Here is a 24,594-nt window from a genome sequence, read left to right as displayed (position 1 = left end):
TGAGCTGTAGGATTAAAAATAATAATGTTAACAACAGCCTTCCTTTTAAGGAAGCATATTATACATATGAAGCTCAAATTAATAAATTTAAGGACACTGAAATTATAATATTGTCTAAGCTTTTATACGAGTCACTACTATGATGAGTGAGAATTTTAATTGAAAGCTAAGTCCTCCCACCTACAATGTGAAATAATCTATTTACTAAGCTGCCTGAAGTATTTTCTTTCAAAGTCACTGATACTATATCGCATCAACTGCATCCCTGAATGGTTGTATTTGGCCCATTGTATTTTACAGGACAGGGTCAACAACAGAAGAATGTGAGGACTGGGGTGCACATGGAAGAGGTGCTATAGTGACTCTAAAAGACATTGTGGTCTTTGCAAGTCAATAAGAATCATGTATGTATTTGGAATATTTCATGAAGGTATTTCTTGAACTTTTCACCCACAAAAGCGTAGATCACTGGGTTCAGGCAGCAGTGGATGAAGGAGATGGTTTCAGTCACCTGCAGGGCCAGGTCTAGGCTTTTGCTCATCTCGCAGTCATCTATGATGTGCAGGCTTTGCAAGGAAACCAGAAAAATCACAATGTTGAAATGGGTCCAGAAGAGGAAAGACACAACTACAACAATGAAAACCAGCTTTAAGCTTGTTTCAGTTCATGCATCTCTGCAGGTTTTACAAGATGTGGGAGTAACAGATAATGAGAGTGCCAAAGGGGATCAGGAAGCCCAATATATTGACTTCAAAATTGATTAAAAGTTTCCAATAGTCCTATTATACGGGTAATAAGAAGCACATTTCATAATGTCATCTTCATTAAATTCTTGGATGAATAAAATATTTGGTACTGAAGCTAAAGTGGCCACTGACCAAACAGCGAGGCTTATAACAATGCTGAGCATAGTTGTTCGAACTTTCTGAGCATACACAGCCTGGACGATGGCTAAATACCTGTCTGTGCTCATTAGGATTATGAAGAATATGCTGCTGTAGAAGCCAATATAGTAAATTCCATGTATTATTTTACACGTTGGATTTCCAAAAGTCCATTGGCCTGAAGCACAATGAGCCAGAAAGGGCGGGGAGAAAACATAAAACAGGCCAGAGACGGCGAGGTTCTGCAAATAGACATCACTCAGCTGGTCAGTTTCTTGCAAACTACCAGAACACAGATGACCAAGCTGTTTCCCACCGAGCGGAACATGAACACCACACAGTAAAAGACTGGAAAAAATACTGATTCAAAGATCTCAATGTTCTCTGTCCTGCAGGTGGAGCCCCACTTGGAATAGTAATCATAAAAAGTAGACGACTTGTCTCAGTTGAATAATTCATCATGAGGTGACCTGTTCAAGAGCACAGAATTTAATACAACCCAACAATCCTATTGTTTAGTGAGTAATCTAAGCACAATTCTGCCCTGACACCTCACGCAAGTCAACAGGATTGCACAGGCTGTAAAGGGATAGAATTTGGCCCATGAGGACAGGCTAGCCTGTTCAGTTAAAAGAACATTTCACCCTCAAGCCTCACACAACACCTGAACCAAATCAAAGCTTTTTTTGACGTTTGAAAATATTTGGGTAACTTTTGGGTTTCATTAGATTTATTTTTTGTGAGCATCTCCACTTTCAGTTATTATTGTCAAAATCCCACGAGAAAGGTTGTTCCGCAGTGTTTAATTTGTGTCAGGGCTGAGCTTCGTCACTTCAGGGCTTGGCAGTTTGTAGCCTCAGCACTTCTGGGCTTCCTCTTTCAGTTATGAAAATAAAAAAATTGCTTGCACCCTAGCACCTAATTGCTTGAGCCTCAGCACCTCTTTCATTGCATATTAAGCACTGCTGTTCCCAAACCATTTCCATGAAAATGAAAAGAGGAAATACTGGGAAGCCCATGAGATAACTTCTCGCAGGGTTTCCTACTCAGTTTTACAAGCGATGCAGAGATGGCGACAGGCTAGCATTGGGGAGACACTGGATTTATGACTTTCCTGTCTGGTGTGTCAGGGATGTGATGTGTTTCCATGAAAAGGGGAACACCAAGTAGTATGTTAGTGAGCAGAAGAATTTTGAGAGCCTGGTTACCTAGAAAATTGCAATGAGGCCTAAATCCTGTCGCCAGCGCTCAGCCTGAAAGAATGGTACTCATGGGGATTCCCATTCACTGTGCATCCTGTTGAGCAGGTTAAGGAACCAGACTGACTTCATGGTGCATAATTAAAGCACCAATAAAACTGAGGTAGTGAACATGCTGAGCACCCTATTGTTTATCATTTCCTTGTTTCTAAATGATATTCTAAACTATGCCCTCCCACTTTTTACCGGTTGTAAGGCGAGCAACAGGGGGCAGGAGGTGGAGAGGAACAAGTGAGGGATGTGGCCTCCAGGGAAGAGGTGGCGTGAGTTCAGGGCCACAGTTTGGGCACCTGTGGCCCCCCCACTTTTAGGGAGCTTCTGTCACTCCTGAGTCTGGCTTACCTGTGTGTTAGTATAGTTGAAAGAGATATTAGAGTTATATCAATGTGCTTAGTGTTTCGACTTTATAGAACGCTTGTAGGATGCTGCGTATATTAATCCTACTTACAATATCTTGTTGTGTATCTGAAGTTAACAACAATTCGAGATTGTTGAATAACAGGCTCAAAGATTATCAATCAGAGATTAGTACAGCACTACACAGAATTCAGAAAGAATGGAAATATTACCACCCTTTGATGTGATGATGATTGATGATGAAGAGCTGGCTATGTGTCTCTCCTTCAGCGTAACTGGAGGGACTTGCAGTTTCATTCCCTAACTAAGTTCCAACACCACTGTTATTATATAAGTTTTTAAACAAAGAAATCTCTTTGTCGGAAGAAACATATGTTCTGATGTCATTTCTATACATGCTCAGTTTACCTGATTTATGTTATGTGTGAAGGCATAATTATTTACAGCTGAAAGGACTAACAATTCTATAAGATAATAATAGCTTTCAGTGGCTTTTTCTTCCCCCATAATCATTCTTCCCTATTGATTCCCCAATAGGAAACATCAGCTGTAACAATCATCCCTCATCATATTTCCCAGGTTTATATATGCTTATGTACTCATTATATATATGTGTAAGGGAATGGTTTCCAAGAACATCTGGAGTTCTATAGGTCAAAGAGATTATTAGATACAGTCTAATGCATAGAATTCCTGAAGAGTTATTTATTGGTCAAGGACAGTGGCACAGGAGCTAGCAAACAGAGCTGTAAACAGGGGAGTTTGAGTGGGAGTTTGAAAGGGGAGTTTGCATTGTGGTGCTTGTTTGGAGTTTGTTTTTGCTGTGGGTGGTGGTGTTTTGGTGTGGTTTGTTTCCCAGATTAACAGGATTTAGGTGGGAAGGCTATGACAGATACAGAGGCAGCAGTGGGAGTGACTCATGTAGTGGAAGACACGATGAAGATGACTGGATGTGGAAGCTGCGATATGTACATGATCCTGGAGGGGGTACCTGGTAAGAGTTTTGTCTGCATGAAATGCCATCTGATGGAGGAAAAAATCCGAGGTTTGGAGATGCAGGTGGAAAGTCTGGTTGAGTTTAGAAAGGAGTTCAAGCAGATTATGGAGCAAAGACATGATGTATCTGAAGGGAAAACCTCAGACTTGCAGATGGAAGCAGGACTGAGGAATTCTGAGGGGAGACTGGGTGAGGAAAGTGGTCAGTGGAAGCATGTGACTAAAAGAACCAGGCAGAGGAAAAGACGGCCTAGTGAAGGAGAAATAGAGCTCAAGAACAGGTTTGCAGAGTTGGAAAACGAAGAAGGGGCTCAGCAGGTAGTCACTGAAGGTGGAAGGGCAAGGAAGAAGAGAAGAGCGGCTAGTCCTATAGGAAAAGGGGAAGAGTCCATGGAGACTACACCAAATATGAGCCCCAGGAGGATACAGGATGGGTTGAAGAGGATTACAAGGGAGAATAGGAATGGAAAGAACTTGCAGCCAGAGGGAACAGGATAGACTGGAGAATAGCACCGTCACCAGGAAAAGGCAGGTCTATGTGATCGGGGACTCTTTACTGAGAAGAATAGACAGGCCTGTAACCAGAGCTGATCCAGAGACTAGAAGGGTATGCTGTCTTCCAGGTGCTAAGATACAGGATGTAGACCTGAAGTTAAAAAGGATCCTAAAGGGAGCAGGAAAGAATCCCCTAATTATCCTTCATGTGGGAACAAATGATACAGCTAGATTCTCGCTGGAAAGTATTAAGGGAGACTATGCTAGGCTGGGGAAGACGCTTAAGGAAATCGAGGCTCAGGTGATCTTCAGTGGGATTCTGCCTGTTCCTAGAGAAGTGCAACAAAGGTGTGACAAGATTATGACTATCAACAGATGGCTTAGGCAGTGGTGCTATAAGGAGGGCTTTGGGATGTATGGCCACTGAGAGGCATTCATGGACAAAGGACAGTTCTCTCAAGATGGACTTCATCTGAGTAGGGAAGGAAATAGACTTCTAGGATGGAGGCTGGCACAACTGATTAAGAGAGCTTTAAACTAGGAATTTGGGGGAGATGGTTGGGAGATGTCCAGGTAATCTCCACGCCAGATTTTAGCATTCAGAGGGAAGAAAACCAAGTAAGAAAGGATACAGCCGTGGGTAGAAGAATGTATATAAGGAGAAAGAGCAGTGTGGATACCAGTCTAATAGGTTATACTGGCTGTAGAATGACCGTGCCTAATAGGGTACAGAATTTGAGCGAGGCCAAACAGCAAAAATTAAGATGTTTGTACACTAATGCAAGGAGCCTAGGTAACAAAATGGAGGAACTAGAGCTACTGGTGCAGGAAGTGAAACCAGATATTATAGGGATAACAGAAACATGGTGAAACAGTAGTCATGACTGGACTACAGGTATTGAAGGGTATGTGCTGTTTAGGAAAGACCGAAATAAAGGTAAAGGTGGTGGAGTAGCATTGTATATCAATGATGAGGTAGAATGCAAAGAAATAAGAAGCGATGGAATGGATAAGACAGAATCCGTCTGGGCAAAAATTACATTGGGGAAGAAAACTATTAGAGCCTCCCCTGGGATAGTGCTTGGGATGTGCTATAGACCGCCGGGATCTAATTTGGATATGGATAGAGCCCTTTTTAATGTTTTTAATGAAGTAAATACTAATGGAAACTGCGTGATCATGGGAGACTTTAACTTCCCAGATATAGACTGGAGGACAAGTGCTAGTAATAATAGGGCTCAGATTTTCCTAGATGCGATAGCTGATGGATTCCTTCAACAAGTAGTTGCTGAACCAACGAGAGGGGATGCCATTTTAGATTTGGTTTTGGTGAGTAGTGAGGACCTCATAGAAGAAATCGTTGTAGGGGATAATCTTGGTTCAAGTGATCATGAGCTAATTCAGTTCAAACTGAACAGAAGGATTAACAAAAATAAATCTGCAACTAGGGGTTTCGATTTCAAAAGGGCTGACTTTCAAAAATTAAGGAAATTAGTTAGGGAAGTGGATTGGACTGAAGAACTTATGGATCTAAAGGCAGAGGAGGCCTGGGATTACTTTAAATCAAAGCTGCAGAAGCTATCGGAAGCCTGCATCCCAAGAAAGGGGAAAAAATTCATACGCAGGAGTTGTAGACCAAGCTGGATGAGCAAGCATCTCAGAGAGGCGACTAAGAAAAAGCAGAAAGCATACAGGGAGTGAAAGATGGGAGGGATCAGCAAGGAAAGCTACCTTATTTAGGTCAGAACATGTAGGGATAAAGTGAGACAGGCTAAAAGTCAAGTAGAGTTGGACCTTGCAAAGGGAATTAAAACCAATAGTAAAAGGTTCTACAGCCATATAAATAAGAAGAAAACAAAGAAAGAAGAAGTGGGACCGCTAAACACTGAGGATGGAGTGGAGGTCAAGGATAATCTAGGCATGGCCCAATATCTAAACAAATACTTTGGCTCAGTCTTTAATAAGGCTAAAGAGGATCTGAGGGATAATGGTAGCATGACAAATGGGAATGAGGATATGGAGGTAGATATTACCATATCTGAGGTAGAAGCGAAACTCAAACAGCTTAATGGGACTAAATGGGGGGGCCCAGATAATCTTCATCCAAGAATATTAAAGGAATTGGCACACGAAATTGCAAGCCCATTAACAAAAATTTTTAATGAATCTGTAAACTCAGGGGTTGTACTGTATGATTGGAGAATTGCTAACATAGTTCCTATTTTTAAGAAAGGAAAAAAAAGTGATCCAGGTAACTACAGGCCTGTTAGTTTGACATCTGTAGTATGCAAGGTCTTGGACAAATTTTGAAGGAGAAAGTAGTTAAGGACATTGAAGTCAATGGTAAATGGGACAAAATACAACATGGTTTTACAAAAGGTAGATCGTGCCAAACCAACCTGATCTCCTTCTTTGAGAAAGTAACAGATTTTTTAGACAAAGGAAACGCAGTGGATCTAATTTACCTAGATTTCAGTAAGGCATTTGATACCGTGCCACATGGGGAATTATTAGTTAAATTGGAAAAGATGGGGATCAAAATGAAAATTGAAAGGTGGATAAGGAATTGGTTAACAGGGAGACTACAGCGGGTCCTACTGAAAGGTGAACTGTCAGGCTGGAGGGAGGTTACTAGTGGAGTTCCTCAGGGATCAGTTTTGGGACCAATCTTATTTAATCTTTTTAATACTGACCTTGGCACAAAAAGTGGGAGTGTGCTAATAAAGTTTGTTGATGATACAAAGCTGGGAGGTATTGCCAATTTAGAGAAGGACTGGGATATCATACAGGAGGATCTGGATGACCTTGCAAACTGGAGTAATAGTAATAGGATTAAATTTAATAGTGAGAAGTGTAAGGTTATGCATTTAGGGATTAATAACAAGAATTTTAGTTATAAGCTGTGGACACATCAATTAGAAGTAATGGAGGAGGAGAAGGACCTTGGAATATTGGTTGATCATAGGATGACTATGAGCTGCCAATGTGATATGGCCGTGAAAAAAGCTAATGCAGTCTTGGGATGCATCAGGTGAGGTATTTCCAGTAGAGATAAGGAGGTTTTAGTACCGTTATACAAGGCACTGGTGAGACCTCACCTGGAATACTGTGTGCAGTTCTGGTCTCTCATGTTTAAGAAGGATGAATTCAAACTGGAACAGGTACAGAGAAGGGCTACTAGGATGATCTGAGGAATGGAAAGCTTGTCTTATGAAAAATGGAAGGTGACCATAAAAGCACATTTTGCCTTCCCATCTTCCCCACTATCTGAAACTACAAATTTTCAGTCCAAATTGGGGAACTTTCTTAGTCAGGAAGGAAAGACCATGGCTGAATTAAGGACTTTTTTGGGATGTCATTCAGTGCCTCCTCTCACTTTCACTGGGTTGGGGTGGAGGAGGGGGGAGAGCGCTGGGGGTGCAGGCTCTGGGGTGGGGCTGGGGTTGAGGAGTTCGGGGTGCGGGAGAGGCCTCCAGTCTGGGGCAGGGGATTAGGGTGCGGGGGGCTCTGGGCTAGGGGTGAGAGCTCCGGGTGGGGCCAGAAATGAAGGGTTCAGAGTGCGGGAGAGGGTTCCAGGCTGGGGCAGGGGGTTGGAGTGCGGGGAGGGGTGGACTCTGGCTGGGGGTGCAGGCTCTGGGGTGGGGCCAGGGATGAGGGGCTTGGGGCGTTTGAGGGGGCTCCAGGCTGGAGCTGGGGGCTTTGGAGTATGGGAGAGGGTGTGGGATCCAGCTGGGGGTGTGGGTTCTGGGGTGGGGCCGGGGATGAGGGGTTTGGAGTGAAGGAGAGGGCTCAGGGCTGGGGAAGGGGCAGGGCTGTCCTTACCCATACGCAAATTACGCAGCTGTGTAGGGCCCTATGCAGCTGTGTGCTGCTCCAGTGGCCAGCCCAGTCCCCTGGCTGGCTGAGCTGGCCAGGAAACCTCTGCCTCTTCTCATCCCTGCTCTGCCCCAACCCTGCTGCCTCTCCACCCCTTCCCCAAGGCCCCTACCCCGCTCCGCCCCAGCCCTGCCCCCACTCCACCACTTCCCCTGAGCTACATCCCAGGGGACTGCAGCTGGGGTCAGGCGCGCCCTGCACTCACCGGGCAGTGGGAAGTGGAGCAACCTGGCCCCAGCCCACTGTGCTCTGCCGGCTCCCAGCTGCGCCATGGATGAGTACTGCGGGGAGAACCCCTGGTGTGGACAGCACTATGTCAGTGGGAGAGCTGCACGTGGAGGTGGTTTTATTATGTCAATGCGAGAGCTCTCTCTCCCATTGACATGGAGTGACTACACAAGTAATATTCTTACATCAGTGGTACAGCTGTGCCATTGTAAGCTCCCTGGTGTAGACATGGCCTTAGTGAATGCACTGATGTGTACTTGCTCCAATTTACTGCTATGCATTGTAGTACTAGGCATGAACTAAGCATGTTGCAGTGGAAGGAAGAAATTATGGCTGAGAAAATTTTAGCCCAAGCCAGAATGTAACACATGTTGGCCTGAACCTGAAGATGGTCATTTATAACATTAAAAATAAGAATGGTTTTAAAAAACATTTTCAAGGAATTCTTTGCACCTTGGATAAAAGGGTAACTAACGTGTTACATCCATGACTTCTGAGGTCTGGTCTACATTACAGACCTATATTGGTATAACTATGTCACTCAGGGGGGTCAAAAATCCACTCCACCCCAGTATGACATAGTTATACTGACCTACGCCCCCGTGTAGACAGTGTTATGGCAGCAGGAGAGCTTCTCCCATTGACATAGGCAATGTCTACAATACACAGTTAAGTCGACTGAAGTAACCTTGACATACAGCCACTGCTATAATTAAACCGCTGTTGTATGTCCACACTAGCTCCTTGTGTGGGCGGAGCCAGCGCATCCACAGTAGCATCTCTTGCATGGACACAGAGAGCAGTGCACTGTGGGTACCTATCCCACTGTACAGCTGGCCACAGACTGTTTCGGGAAGGGTTTGCAATGCCTCGTGGGGGCAGGGTCAGTGTCACATGATGCAGGTTTCTCAATCCCATCATTCCATGGGCATCCTACCAGGTTTCCAGCTGATTTTCAACTGCTCTGGTAACCTGCGAGCCAGCCATCTCTGCCAGAAAGCATGGATCCTGCACTGCCCTTCTGTATTGTGCTGTGGGTTATGAACACCAGGCTATAAGAGGAGTTCAACGGGAGCAGGGGCGGAAAGGGGGGCTATTCATCACCACGCTGACCCCAGACCCCTCCTTGTAGAAACGGCATGTCTGCAGCTGTGCACCAGAGGCAACTATTTCCTTCCTTGCCTTCTGCTGTGCCTGCCGCAGCTCTTTGAGTTTTACACGGCACTGGTGTTTGTGTCCCTATCATAGCCCTTCCCCTCCATGCCCTGAGCAAGTTCCTGGGACTGGAGCAGAGCTATGCCTGCACATGAAAGGGGAAGCATGCAACGGGAATATTATCACAGGGCTACGGTTCTTAATTTTTGCACCTCAGGGCTTGGCAGGTCATCTTCCATGCCCCCCCACTGGCAGGAGGTGGGGGGAGCAAGGAGCAACAACAGGCACTCCCATGACTCCCAGTTAGTTTCCCCATAGGAGTGCAAGAAAGGGGTACAGGATGGGGGTGCAGGGTGAGGGGCGCAGGTAGGGGTGAGTGATCTCTGGTTACCCAGCCAGTGCTTAATTTTTCAGGGACTTGCTACTTTCATACATAGGCTATGAGCAGCAGACAGCTGCTTCCCCGCTTTCAAGATCCTATATTCCCTCTCCCCTCTGTATACAGAGAAAGGGGTGGTGATATAGATTAAGACAGGCAGCAAAATCCCCCATGCTCCTAATCATGCAGTTAAAGCAGCCAAACAATTTAGGAAACCTCTCCCGATGGGCAGTTGGAGTGGGAGGTAGCTGCTTCTGCAAAGTAAGTCAGGAAGCCACACTGACTTACTGTACTTTGCAGAAGCAGCTGCCTTCCAGAGGCTTGGCTGCTTAAACAGCAGGGGTCACCGATAGGAGCATGGGGGATTTTGCTGCCTGTCTTGATCTATATCACCTCTCCTTTCTCTGTATAAGGGGCAGGAAGTGGAGAGGGAATATTTAGTCTCTATGGGGAGAGGGGTGGACTTTGCTGTGAGTTGGTCTATGTGACACTTCTCTCTCTTTGGGAATGGGGGGCTCTGTGTCTCTTTGAAGTACACGCAGGAATCTCATTATATCCGCATCTGATCAGCAACTTGAGGTGCCTTCTGATCTATGGGGTTGGGGGAGCAAAAAATGAGGAAAAAATAGAAAGGCATTAAAAGTACACAGTCTATTTTTTAATAAACTGGGAAAGGAAAGAAAATAGAAAGACAGAACAGGAGATGACACAGATGAACTAAAACAGAAACATAAATAAAGTGGCCCTACCTTTTTTAAAGGTTTAGTACCACTGATAAAGAGTGTGTACTGCATGTTCAGTATGCCATTGAAATGCTGATTCTACCAGCCATAAGTACCATATTTAAGGCTTTAGAGCTTTAGGATATGTCCACCCAGCAATAGACGCTTGCGGCTAGCCTGTACTAACCGACTCAGGCTTGCAGAGCTTGGGTTGAAGGGCTGTTTCATTGCTGTATAGACTTTCAGGCTCAGGCTGGAGCCCATGCTCTAGGACCCTGCGGGATGGGAAGGTCCTAGAGCTCAGTCTCCAGTGCAAGCCCAGAAATCTAGTCAGCAATGACACAGCCCCACAGCCTGAGCTCTGCGAGCCCCAGTCTCAGCCATGGGGTTTTCTTTGTTGTGTAGACATATCCTTAGATATACTCCTCCTTGTCTTCTCAGTTAGAGCAAATTCCTGGAAACCTTTACTCATACAAGTTGTCTCAAGAATGTAGATTAAACTATTCACAAGTAATAATTAATCTGAGGAGTAAGCATACTTCCATTACCCATGTGTTTAAAGCAAGTACATAGTATTAAATATGGTAGAACCTCAGAGTTACAAACACCTCAGGAATGGAGGTTGTTCGTAACTCTGAAGTGCTCGGAACACTGAACAAAACATTATGGTTGTTCTTTCAAAAGATTACAGCTGAACATTGACTTAATACAGCTTTGAAACTTTACTATGCAGAAGAAAAATTCTGCTATTAACCATCTTAATTTAAATGAAACAAGCAAAGAAACATTTTCCTTGCCTTGTCAAATCTTTTTTTAAAAACGTTACTGTTTTTTAGTAGTTTACGTTTAATACAGTACTGTGCTTTATTTGCTTTTTATTTTGTATTTTTTGTCTCTGCTTCTGCCTTATTGCATACTTCTGATTCCAAATGAGGTGTATGGTTGAACAGTCAGTTCATAACTTTGGTGTTTGTAACTCTGTTTCTATTGTTCATGTTTAAGAATGGGGGCTGTCAAGGTTCCTTCCCCACTCTGAACTCTAGGATACAGATGTGGGGACCTGCATGAAAACCTCCTAAGCTTACTTTTACCAGCTTAAGTTAAAACTTCCCCAAGGTATAAACTATTTTACCCTTTGCCCTTGGACTTTCGCTGCCACCACCAAACATTTAACCGGTTACTGGGAAAGAGTTGTTTAGAAACGTCTTTCCCCCCAAAATCCTCACCAAAACCTTGCACCCCTCTTCCTGGGGAAGGTTTGATAAAAATCCTCACCAATTTGCATAGATGACCACAGACCCAAACCCTTGGATCTTAAGAACAATGAAAAACATTCAGTTTCTTAAAAGAAGAATTTTAATAGAAGAAAAAGTAAAAAGAATCACCTCTATAAAATCAGGATTGTAAATACCTTACAGGGTAATTAGATTCAAAACATAGAGAATCCCTCTAGGCAAAACCTTAAGTTACAAAAAGACACAAAAACAGGAATATCCATTCCATTCAGCACATCTTATTTCCTCAGCCATTTAAAGAAATCATAATCTCACACATATCTAGCTAGATTACTTACTAAATTCTAAGACTCCATTCCTGTTCTGTCCCCGGCAAAGGCATCACAAAGACAGACCCAGACCCTTTGTTCCTCCCCCGCTCCAGCTTTGAAAGTATCTTGTCTCCTCATTGGTCATTTTGTTCAGGTGCCAGCGAAGTTACCCTAGCTTCTTAACCCTTTACAGGTGAAAGGGCTTTTCCTCTGGCCAGGAGGGATTTTAAAGGTGTTTACCCTTCCCTTTATATTTATGACAGGGGTTATTCAACACAACCAGAAAAAAAGCAGTATACATCAGGAAACTTTTTTTTGAACCACCAGTGACAACATACATTACTGTTAAATTCCAGTTGTTTGGGGAACATCTCAATCTTTTGACTAACCAGGTGTTAGGATAAATGGAAGTGCTATTTTGAGGAGCAGTGTCACTGATACAGAAATACGAGGAACAGAGGGAGTAATGGTAATGTTAGCATCATACTTTGTACTTTATTAAAAAGAGTAAAAAAATAACTTTATTGAGACCTGCTATACAAAATACAAATCTGTTGATTAGAGCTTACAGATGCAAAGAGGCTAATTGAGAAGTTGTGTGTGTGATGAACTAACATAGGGCTACCAGATGGACATACTGTAGATTTGGGTAATTAGGATATTTGGATAATTGGAATTATACTACAAAACCAAGCTCAGAAATTAGGTTGATAGTTATATGTCTTATACATGTCCATAGGTCCCTGAGCACTTGAGTGAGGGTTAGGATTAAAAATAATAATATTGATAACAGCCTGGTTCTCCTTGTAAGGTAGCATATTATATATATGAAGCTAAAATGGATATATTTAAGGACACTAAAATTATAACATTATCTGAGCTTTAATACCACAGTCATTACTAGGGTAATAGAGAGCTTTAATTGAAAGCTAAGTCCTCCCAACTACAATGTGAAGTAATGTATTTACGGAGCTGCCTGGAGTATTTGCTTTCAAAGTCACTGATACTTATAACACACCAAATGCATGCTTGAATGGTTGTGTTTGCCCCATTCTATTTTACATGACAGGGTCAATCACAGAAGAATGTGAGGACTGGGTGCGCATGAAAGAGGTACTATAGTGACTCTGAAAGACATTGTGGTCTTTGCAAATCAATAAGAATCTTGCATGCTTTCTGAGTATTTCCTGAAGGTATTTCTTGAACTTTTCACCCACAAAAGCATAGATCACTGGGTTCAGGCAGCAGTGGATGAAGGAGATGGTTTCAGTCACCTGCAGGGCCAGGTCTAGGCTTTTGCTTGTCTCGCAGTCATCTATGATGTGCAGGCTTCGCAAAGAGTCTAGAAAAAGTGCAATGTTGAAGGGTGCCCAGAAGAGGAAAAACACAACCACAACAACGAACACCAGCTTCATTGCTTTATACTTGTTTCGGTTCATGCATCTCTGCAGATTTTTCAAGATGTGGGAGTAGCAGAAAATGAGAATGCCAAGTGGGATCAAGAGACCCAAAACATTGACTTTAGAATTGGTTACAAGTTTCCAAGCAGCCCTATTATCCTGGTAATAAGGAGCACACTTCATAATGCCATCTTCATTCAGTTCTTGGATAAAGAAAATATTTGGTATTGAAGCTAAAATGGCCACTGACCAAACGGCAAGGCTTATAACAATGCTGAGCATGGTTGTTCGAACTCTCCGAGCATACACAGCATGGACGATAGCTAAGTACCTGTCTATGCTCATGAGGGTTATGAAGAATATGCTGCTGTAGAAGCCAATGTAGTAAACTCCACATATTGTTTTACACATTGCATTTCCAAAAGTCCATTGGTCTGAAGCATAATGAGCCAGGAAGGGGAGGGATAAAACAAAAAGCAGGTCAGAGATGGCGAGGTTCAGCAAATACACATCAGTCATGTTGGTCAGTTTCTTGCAAACTATCAGAACGCAAATGACCAAGCTGTTTCCCACCAGGCCGAACACGAACACCACACAGTAAAGAAATGGAAAAAATACTGATCCAAAGATCTTGATATTCTGTGTGCTGCAGACAGAGCCCAACTCAGGATAATAATCATCATAAAAAGTGGAGAGAAGATTTGACTCAGTTGAATAATTCATCATGAGGTGACCTATTTAAGAACACAGAATTTAATACGATCCAACAATCCTATTTTTTAGTTAGTATCTAGGCACAATTCTGCCCTGATACCCCACACAACCCCACTGAAGTCAACAGGGTTGCACAGGCTGTAAAGGGGTAGAATTTGATTCTGAGGGCAGGCTAACCTGTTCAGGTAAAAGACCACTTTGTGCCCTGTGATGTTATCTAATTGAAATATAATCATGCAAATCATTATTTCTACCATGGTTATATACTTGCAACAAATCTTATAAAGAGTGTAACACATGGCTGGAAAGGGTTAAGCATCCTGCAGGCTAATTAACCCAGCATTAGCCTGTAGAGACATGTTAGAAATGATAATTAAGGCCATTCGATGCTAGATAGGTTTGCATTGCAAAGTTCTAGCCTATTTTGTTAAAGTTAGGGGTGATACAAATTGTATATGTGTACTCATAAATGTTAGCCATATAAACGGACAGTTCCTGTCTGTCACTATAGCTATGGATTCAGAGATCAAAAGGGAATATGAACATTTAGATGAATCTTGGGTGAAGTAATGTCATTGTTTATATGTCTCTGAAGTTTGTGATAGACTGTCTAAATGAATAAATTGCCCGATGTTAATTTGTGTAACTAATTACTGGTGGTGTTTAGGAAGCAGAAGGTTACATCAAAAGCCTATTGTTAGCCCAGGACTGTATGGTCAAGTGGATGCTAGGACACTGTATAAAAAGACCCTTGAGTCCTGATCATGTCATCTCAGATCTGCTTGATGCTTGAACGCAGGGAAAGCTTAAGCCACAAGATTGATTGATTGAACCCAGTGCTGATTGGTCCGCCCTGAATATAATATTGGACATTGGACTATAACCTATGGACTAAAATCTAAAATAACTTTTTGCAGCTATAAAGCTTACCATCTCTGCTATGAATCTGAACCTCAAGTATTGAACTCATGTCTGTATGTATATTGATCTTTTAACTATACTCTCTCTCTCTCTTTTCTTTTTAAATAAATTTTAGTTTAGTTAATAAGGATTGGCTGTAAGTGTGTATTTGGGTAATATCTGTAATATTCATTAACCTGGAGGTAATGTGTCCAATCCTTTGGGGTTGGTAAAACTTTTTTACATGATGAAATACGTAGGGCTGTCAATTAATCGCAGTTAACTCATGCGATTAGCTAAAAGAAATTAATCGTGATTAATCGCACTGTTAAACAATAGAAAACCAATTGAAATGTATTAAATATTTTTGGATATTTTTCTAAATTTTCAAATATATAGATTTCTATTACAACACAGAATACAAAGTGTACAGTGCTCACTTTATATTATTCTTTTTATTATAAATATTTGAACTGTAAAAATTAAACAAAAGAAATAGTATTTTTCAATTCACCTCATACAAGTACTGTAGTGCAATCTTCTTTATAATGAAAGTGCAACTTACAACTGTAAGAATTATGTACAAAAAATAACTGCATTGAAAAACAAAACAATTAAAACATTAGATCCTACAAATCCACTCAGTCCTACTTCTTGTTCAGCCAATCACTAAGAAAAACAAATGTAGATTTTTTTGTTACATAACTGCTTTAAAAAACAAAATAATGTAAAACTTTAGAGCCTAGAAGTGCACTCAGTCCTACTTCTTGTTCAGCCAATTGCTAAGACAAACAAGTTTGTTTACATTTACAGGAGATGCTGCTGTCTGCTTCTTATTTACAATGTCACCTGAAAGTGAGAACAGGCATTCACATGGCATTTTTGTCACCGGTGTTGCAAGGTATTTGTGTGCCAGATATGCTAAACATTCATATGTCCCTTCTTGCTTCAGCCACCATTCCAGAGGATATGTTTCCATGCTGATGATGCTCATTAAAAAATAATACCTTAATTAAATTTGTGACTGAACTCCTTGGGGGGAGAATTGTGTGTCTTCTGCTCTGGTTTACCTGCATTCCGCCATATTTTTGTTATATATGTTATAGCAGTCTTGGATGATGACCCAGCACATGTTGTTCATTTTAAGAACGCTTTCACAACAGATTTGACAAAACACAAAGAAGATACCAATGTGAGATTTCTAAAAACAGCTAGAGCACTCGACCCAAGGTTTAAGAATCAGAAGTGCCTTCTAAAATCTGAGAGGGACGAGGCATAGAGCATGCTTTCAGAACTCTGAAAAGAGCAACACTCTGATGCGGAAACTACATAACCTGACCACAAAAAAAGAAAATCAACCTTCTGCTGGTGGCATCTGACTCAGATGATAAAAATGAACATACGTCCATCCGATTGTTATTGAGCAGGATCATTATCAAGCAGAACCCATCATCAGCATGGACGCATGTCCTGTGGAATGGTGGTTGAGGGGACAAATGAACCTTTAGCACATCTGGTACGTAAATATCTTGCGACGTCAGCTATAACAGTGCCATGCAAACTCCTGTTCTCATTTTCAGGTGACACGGTAAACAAGAAGCGGGCAGGATTATCTCCTGCAAATTGTAACCAAGTTTGTTTGGCTGAGTGATGAGCTGAAGTAGGACTGAGTGGACTTGTAGGCTCTAAAGTTTTACATTGTTTTATTTTTCAATGCAGTTATTTTTTGTACATAATTCTACATTTGTAAGTTCAACTTTCATGATAAAGAGATTGCACTACAGTACTTGTATGAGGTGAATTGAAAAATACTATTTCATTTGTGTTTTACAGTGCAAATATTTGTAATAAAAATAATTATAAAGTGAGCACTGTACACTTTGCATTCTGTGTTGTAATTGAAATCAGTTTATTTGAAAATGTAGAAAACATCCAAAATATTTAAATAAATTGTATTCCATTATGGTTTAACAACGTGATTAATCGTGATTAATTTTTTTAAATCGCTTGACAGCCTAGAAATAAGATTTTCATTAATCTTCATCATGTCTGACTTGGGTAACTAGGTGAAGGCCTGAGGCTGGGTTGCTTTAAGGGAACTGTGTTGTTGACTGCTGGGTAGCCAGTGAGGTATTATAGAAGCTGTTTAGTGCTGACTTGGTAAATCTAAGTATTAGAATATCCACCAGCTTTGGGGATTGTCTGCCCCATTCTTTGCAGTTCACCCTAATTGAGTGACCTCAGCTGGCTCCCCCTGGGACTCCGGTCACATGCCCTCATACAATGCCTAAACCAAAGCAAAGCTTTTTGAGATTTGAAAATATTTGGCTAGCTTTTGGGTTTCATTAGATACTCCAGGGGGAAAGGTTGTGGCTCGAATGCATCCATGGAGATAAGAAACTCTGGCCCATGGCCGAGCAGGGCCATCCTCACCTAGACACAAAGTACGCAGCTGTGTAGGGCCCCAGGAAATTTGGGGCACCAAATTTTCTGGTGCTCTGCGCAGCTGCATGCTGCTCCAGCCCCTGCTCCACCTCTTCCCCATGGCCCACGCCCCTTCTCTGCCCTGCCCCACCTCTTCCCTACCCCAGCCCTGCCTCTTCTTGCCCCTGCTCCGCCACAGTCCTGCCCCCACTCCCCTGAGCTCTGCAGCATGCGGGCCTGCAGTCACTGGCGAATGCCGGTGAATGCTGTGTTGGGCCCCAGAATAGCTAGGGATGGCTGTGTGGCCGAGGTACCTCTGGAAGTTATGGGGAAGTTTAGATGGAATGGGGTTGGGGTAGTGATGACCATATTCCATCCTGTTTCACTAGGCACTGACTGGAGCCCCTTCCCATTAGGGAATCAGACGGGGATCTGGGGCCCCAGTTGGAAAAAAATAAAATCACTGCGGAAGGGGAAGCCAAAGCTAGACGTGGGGGGAGTGGAAAAACATTAGACAGAGAAACATTAGCCAGGTAAAAAGGGAAGGGAGGACCCCTAGAGAAAGTGGGGGAGAAGGAAGAAAGGATAGAATTAGCCTTGCAGGATAAGGACAACCAGAGGTCACTGACGGGGGCTAGGCAATCACTGGAACCCCGCCACCCGAACGATGGGAGGAGGGACAGCAGGAGCAGTTTGGAAGCCTGGGAGAACTGGAGATCCTGGGTAACCAGGAGGGTGAGGGGTGCCAACAACCCTGCCACAAAACAAAGGGGGCAAGAGTAGGGAGAGTATCCCACTGGGTTGCCCCTGGCGTGAAGACCTATGGGCTGAGACAGAAAACCAATTGTGGTTTTTGCAGGTGGAGAATGAGTAAACCCCATCAGGGGACCATGGAGGACCACCCTGGGGGCAAAGAACAACACCAGGAGAGTATCACATCCAGTAAAGGAGTAAGAACCCAGGGAAGGAGGAACTTTTCTGCCATACAAGGGGGAGGTTTGGGACAGTGTGAGAACGAGCAGCTGAACCAGCACTCTGGTCACTGTAAGTCCAATTAATTTCCTTGGAGAAGGGCCTGATTGAGGGAAGCTCGGGCTAATCACGAGATCAGTCTGCACTGGGGAGAGTTAAGCTGCTAGTTAACCCCATTAACTAGAAGAGTAGAAAGGCACACAGGAAGAAAGTGCAAGGGGAGGGAGGGAAATGCTAGCAAAACCAAGGTAAAAGGGGATCCCTTAGTGGATAGATCTCTCCCCTCTATGACAAAGGGTCCTGATGCTGGTATGTCACTGTAAAGACAGTTGCTGCATGGGACTGTAAAGGGTGGTGTTTACAAACCAGAGGTTTTAGAGCCAGTAGGAGAGGACAGAAGCACAGGGCTGCGTCCCTGTCACAGGACATCTCAAAAGGGAGGCGCCCAAGATTAGCAAATGCTTTTGAAAATTTTGATCAAAAAGTCCCATATTATACCAACACTTTACTGTAGATTGGCTGCACAGAAGGAAGGTAGTCACATCTCAGTGCAGAGATGTTTACACAAGGAGTTCTCAGGCATCCAATGGAGAACGTGCTAAAATGCTAATAAACACCCATCAGCGCCAGTGAGAAACTTCTAAAAAACATTTCTGGTGGTACCTTAGAGACTAACAAATTTATCTGGGCATTGTCTGTCTGTATCTGCCACAAGGAATCCTCTTTATTTTTGCTGATACAGACTAACACAGCTACCACTCTGAAACCTAAAGAATATTGTGAGAGATTGGATGTCCTTTCTTGCATACCAGCAGCCCTAGCTTCAATTAAAGACAATTCTTATTAAAGATTAGCCAAACCACTCAAACATTCAATTTTAGAGTATGGCGACACTACAAATAAAAGGTGTGTTGTGTTCTTTGCTTGGGTTAGCTCACCTGGATTAAAAGAGCAGAGAAGACACAGCAACTTGTGTTAGCAGCTCAAGTTCAAGGGGTATTCACTGCTGTTTGGTCCCGAGTTAGCTAACGTGAATTAGCTAACCCAAGTTAAGCACACACGTATTTGAATATGTTCAGACACACCCTTACTCTCTCTCTGCACCAGCAATGCACTAAATCACATGAAGTAGCCATAGCACTGAATAAATTAAGCACAGCCTTGATCAAAGGATGGTCATAGCATTTGCCACAGCAGATCAAGCCACTTGTCCATCGTTCCAGTAACCTGCCTCCCACATTACTGAAACCTGATAGAAAACAGCACATAAGGCATCCAGCTACCCGTGCGATCAAATGGTATCTGTGAGCTTTCTCTTAACCGTAATGAGCTATCATTTTATGTTTGCAATTTTAACTTCACAAAATATTCTGACTCTTACTCCTTTTCTGGTACTTTGGGTACATTGTGCCACTTGCATTATCCACACTGAAGAGAATACATGAATTATTAGACAGCTGGCTGTAATTTTTTGTGCCCCCCCCACCATGCATACTTACCTTCACTATTGAGGTTTCTGTTTCAGTGCCACTTCATAAGTGAGCTCCTTATCTTCACAATTAAAAATGATAAAGTCTTCTTCCTTCGTCTATTACTTGAGTACCACAGCTATAGAATTGGGATAACAGCTATCCAAATAAATTATCTTTTCCTCTTCAGCAGTGAGTATATAAATACTGTACCGATCTGACTAAAGAATGTGAGTGTTCACCTTAGAATCACACCTCAATCTGTTTAAGATCTGGCAGATAATTTTGCTCTTTAGGCAACCTCAGAAACGTCATGGACAGTAGTGTTTTAACTCAGTTTCCGCAGGTGTAAATGATGCCCACAAGGTGCTGGCCCGTAACCTCTGTGGTTCCCTCTATTCCACCCTTTTCCCCCACCCAACAGTCTCCTCAGGAGCTCTGCTGTCCCTGCCCATTCCATTAAAGGGAGGCAGAGCCCAATATTTGGTGCTGGGCTCCAAGACTGAGCTGCTACCGGTGATGTTGAGAAAGAAAATACCATGAGTACTAGTTCCTCTGGCAAGCTGCTTGGGTTTTTTAAAGATCACAGAGCCTCCCCTCAGCCCTCTCCCCACCCTCCCACCCCCCGCCCCCGACGAGATTAAGGGATTATCTGCATTGCCAAGTGGGAGGTGCTAATAAAGAGGTAACTGAAGCTGATGATACTCTAAATAGTCCAGATAGTGCGAGGGACAGGAAGTCTGTTCTCCCGGTGGAAGCATGTGTAACTCCCCCTTTCCTCCCTGGGTTACTCAGGACCAGACAACACTCACTTGTGTGCCTGGGTGCCTGATGTTGTTGACATTAAAGGAGATCCTGGGTATCCCAGTGGTGATGTTGGATAGGCAGGTATCCTCTATCCACCCCCTGCTGCAGTCCTTTTACTACTAAAGGAAGTTAAAATTGGCAGTGCCTCCACCAGGCTGGCTCCTGTACACACTCAATGGCACGCCTTGGGAACCTCCAAGAATAAGCCTATTCTAATAATAATAATGTGTGACATGGGTCTAACTCAAAAAATACCAATTATAAATAATATACATCCAAGGTACTTAAATTAGAGTTTTCACAGCTTTGCTTAACAACTTAAAGAAACAGGGTATAACAGACTAAAATTAAATGTCACCACTAATTTAAATCCACAGGGAGCAGTTGAATAAAATCAAATAACAAATATAGCATACAGTGATAAATTAAACTTACCTAACTGGGATTTACACTGCCACCATTTACCCCACCCTGGAGCGTACACTCCTCTGGATTTCAGCGTCCTAGACGCTTGCGTGAGAGCGCTTCAAGATCTGCAGCTGCAGACAGCACTCTGGTGGTTCTGTGTATCAGCCCAGCCAACGCAACAAGCTGCACAACCCCTCTGATGACTGGAGCTGGCCCCACCAAATGTCAGCAGCTCTGGGTCCTGGTTCAATGGGACGATCACTCTGCCTGTCCTCAAACTCAGTCTCTCTGCTGTGCCCCTTCCCTTGCAAGTACTTTCCCAAACAAGAGTGTGGGGGTATTCACAGTTCCTTCACTGCAGGCCCACCTCAGGCAGCTCCAGGCACAGCAATAGTCTCTCCCCGGCTACAGTGAAGCCACCAACCACCTCTGAAGTTCCCTGCTCGATGAAAGGGGGACTGAAACATATGATTTATGAGGAGAGGCTGAGGGAACTGGGATTGTTTAGTCTGCAGAAGAGAAGAACGAGGGGGGATTTGATAGCTGTTTTCAACTACCTGAAAGGGGGTTCCAAAGAGGATGGATCTAGTCTGTTCTCAGTGGTAGCAGATGACAGAACAAGGCGTAATGGTCTCAAGTTGCAGTGGGGGAGGTTTAGGTTGGATATTAGGAAAAACTTTTTCACTAGGAGGGTGGTGAAGCACTGGAATGTGTTACCTAGGGGGGTGATGGAATCTTCCTTTGCGGTTTTTAAGGTCAGGCTTGACAAAGCCCTGGCTGGGATGATTTAGTTGGGGATTGGTCCTGCTTTGAGGAGGGGGTTGGACTAGATGACCTCCTGAGGTCCTTTCCAACCCTGATATTCTATGATTCTATGAAAGCCCCTGCAGGCTCTCAGCAGCAGCTTCTGGCTTCCTAGCAGTAATCAGCAGCAGCTCCCAGTGTGTATAATACTCCTGGGGGAATTCTGCTCCAAAAAATTAACAATTATTCACACAATATTTTAAAATTCTGCAAATTTTATTTGCCAATAAATAAATGTGGCTCCAGCATGGTAGTAGGGAGCACAGGCCACTGGTTGCACTGAGGTGGGAGATCACCCTGAAGCCCCCACCTCCCATGGTACAGGGACTCAGCAGTGAGGCTGCACCTGACTCTGACACAGTGCAAGGGCCAGGCCTGCCCCAGAAAACACCCTGGGGCCCTGCCCCTCTGCACCAGGCACACTAGGTGTGGGTGGGCAGGCTCAGCCCAGCAGGATCCCCAAGTGTGGAGGGGGGTTGTGTGGGGTGAGAGGTTTCTGTGGGGAGCAATCTGGATGCGGGTGGCTCAGTGGGAGATCTGGATGCACAGGGGCTCGCGTGGGGGTTCCGGGTGCAGGGGCAATGGGATTCTGTAGGTGATCCAGATGAAGGTGGTTGGGGCTCAGCAGGGGCTGTCTGTGTGTGGGGAGATGGGGCTTGATGGGGTGGGGGTCCAGCTGAAGCTGGTTGGGGCTCAATGGGGTGGGGGTATGGGTGTGGGGGGCTTGTCTGGGGGGGTCCAGGTGTAGGCGGGTAGGGCTTGTCAGGGTGAAGATTTGATGGGCCTGCTTAAAGGGGGAGCCCCAGCTGCTGCCAAGGGGATACTGCATGCTGGGCTCCCACTTCCCCTCACGATTCCCCTGTCCCCTTTTCTTTCCCATCTCATCCCCTCCCAGCTGCCCATCACCCTCTCCTCACTCACACATTCCCCTCCCCTGCCCTAATCCACCTCCCTTCCTTCCACACTGCCTTTTCCCCCCACCCCCGTCCACTCCCCCTTCCCCCACCCTCCCTTACCCAGCCCCACTGCTGGCACTCATTGTTGCACATAAAACAGGAAGGCTCCCAGCACACAGAAGGGGACCATGACTGGCTCTAGGACTCAGAAGGTGGCATTCAGCTGCAGAGTTAGTGAAGCCAAGACACAGCCTCCTTCAGCTGGGCAGTTCTGTGCTTGCAGACATGAGGAGGTGGGCAGTGGCATGTAACTTAATGTGGCCTTCCATGCCTCACCTCTACTGGGGGGGCAATCCCCCCAGAAAAACTGCACCCGTGGTCATCTCCTCTCCCCGTGTGGCTTCCCTTTGCTTCACTGCTGTTTTCTGCAGGGAAGCACAGGAATTCTGCAGGGGGAGGGAGGCGTTTTCTGCGGGAAGTGAGCTGTAGCTCACGAAAGCTCATGCTCAAATAAATTGGTTAGTCTCTAAGGTGCCACAAGTACTCCTTTTCTTTTTGCAGAGACAGACTAACACGGCTGTTACTCTGAAATCTGCGGGCATGTGATCCCACAGAATTCCCCCAGGAATGACATAGGAATCTCATTATATCCACATCCTATCCACGATCCGCAAATGTGGTGAACAATACAATGGCTTCGGATGCAGATAACCATGGATTTCCAGGGCTCTACTTGTTCCATCTCTTCAGGTGGGCAGAATTCAATGATTGTTAGTGCTTTTGCTGTGTCTGGATCACCGCTCTTCTCAGGCTCATTGCAGGGTACTTCTGTATTCAGCTGCCAGCAAGGAGAAGAGACCTTGCGATAGCCACAGAACGTATTTTATGGCAGTTTTAATAAGAAGGTGAACAAGACAGTCATAGTTTTCTGAGATCGGCTTAATACGATGTATCCTGTCTTCAGTTTCTACGGTATATGCAACCCAGTTCACTTTGCGGAAATTCCAGTGCGGTTTCAAGCGTTGATTTAGTCAGCAGAACTCCAAAGCCAACATGTAGAATAATGGGGCAGTGTTAGCTGCAAGGAAAGTTTCCAAGCACTATTCGTGAAGCTCGCAGAAGTACCTTGTAATTGTCTTTCCTCAGAAAACAGAGGTCAGGGTTATGTTCAGTATTCCGTCTGCCCAAGCAAAAAGTCCCAGGCTGTGTAGGTGGACGCCTATGAACTTGGCCGAATCTGTGACTGGGGTGGGTGAAACAGAAGCATCAATATTGCTGCCATCTACCTTGGCCCTCGGGCGGCATGATGGGTAATTATGCCTGTTGTTATGAAAAGGAACTTATGGAATTACCCTTCTGCCAGGTGAAGCCAGAAGCAACCAGGGCTGGGTTCAATATCTAAGGGGTTCTTGCCATTGATACAACACAGAACTGGCTCGAGCCCTCACCGAGTTACCTGGGAAATTTACATACCACCCCTGGGCGCCTCTGAGAGGCAATACTTCCCCACTCGCAAGCAGAATCTGAGTGTAGAAAAGAAACTTTTAATAAAAGGAGGGAAGTAACTCGGCGTTAATTTGGGAAAACACTGCAAACAGGGTTCATAAACATAAACCATGAGTAAAAGACCCACCCCCCAAGTAGGTTGGGCAGAGTACTTTTCCCCACAGGTTCTTAAGTCCAGCAACCCAAAAGTCCCTTTCATGTGCCCAACCCTTCTCTGCACCCCACTCAAAGTTGCTGTCCTTGGCCAGTGCAGACCCAGAGTTCAGAGGTGCGTCTGCAGAGTTCACCTCCCTCCCTGGGTGGGGCAAAGAGGTACCTTACTTGCTCCGCTGCTCGGACACTCTCTCGCCGCCTCTCTCCGCCAGCCACCCTGCTGGCCGCTCATCGTGCCTCTCTG

At 44.3% G+C, this 24,594-nt stretch overlaps 1 protein-coding gene and 1 pseudogene across 1 annotated transcript; both read right to left on the bottom strand.

The window, feature by feature from the left end:
• Positions 1 to 400: 400 nt before the first annotated feature.
• LOC125631026 (C-C chemokine receptor type 8-like) lies at positions 401 to 2,215 on the bottom strand (annotated as a pseudogene).
• A 9,668-nt stretch (positions 2,216 to 11,883) lies between these two features.
• Positions 11,884 to 20,024, bottom strand: CCR8 (C-C motif chemokine receptor 8). Its single transcript, XM_048838880.2, has 2 exons — positions 19,807 to 20,024; positions 11,884 to 14,031 (listed from the first exon to the last, which is right to left on the bottom strand). Exon 2 carries the CDS (start codon positions 14,021 to 14,023, stop codon positions 12,956 to 12,958), a length of 1,068 nt encoding a protein of 355 aa, XP_048694837.2. The 5' UTR covers positions 14,024 to 14,031; positions 19,807 to 20,024; the 3' UTR covers positions 11,884 to 12,955.
• Between the last annotated feature and the right edge of the window lie 4,570 nt (positions 20,025 to 24,594).

This window comes from Caretta caretta, chromosome 2 (genome assembly GCF_965140235.1).
Source record: "Caretta caretta isolate rCarCar2 chromosome 2, rCarCar1.hap1, whole genome shotgun sequence".
Classification (NCBI taxonomy): Eukaryota; Metazoa; Chordata; order Testudines; family Cheloniidae; genus Caretta; species Caretta caretta.
This window is presented reverse-complemented; position numbering and strand designations above follow the sequence as displayed.

Coding starts and splice junctions, on each gene's coding strand:
- CCR8 (XM_048838880.2), bottom strand. CDS start 14,023: ATGATGAATTATTCAACTGAGTCAAATCTTCTCTCCACTTTTTATGAT.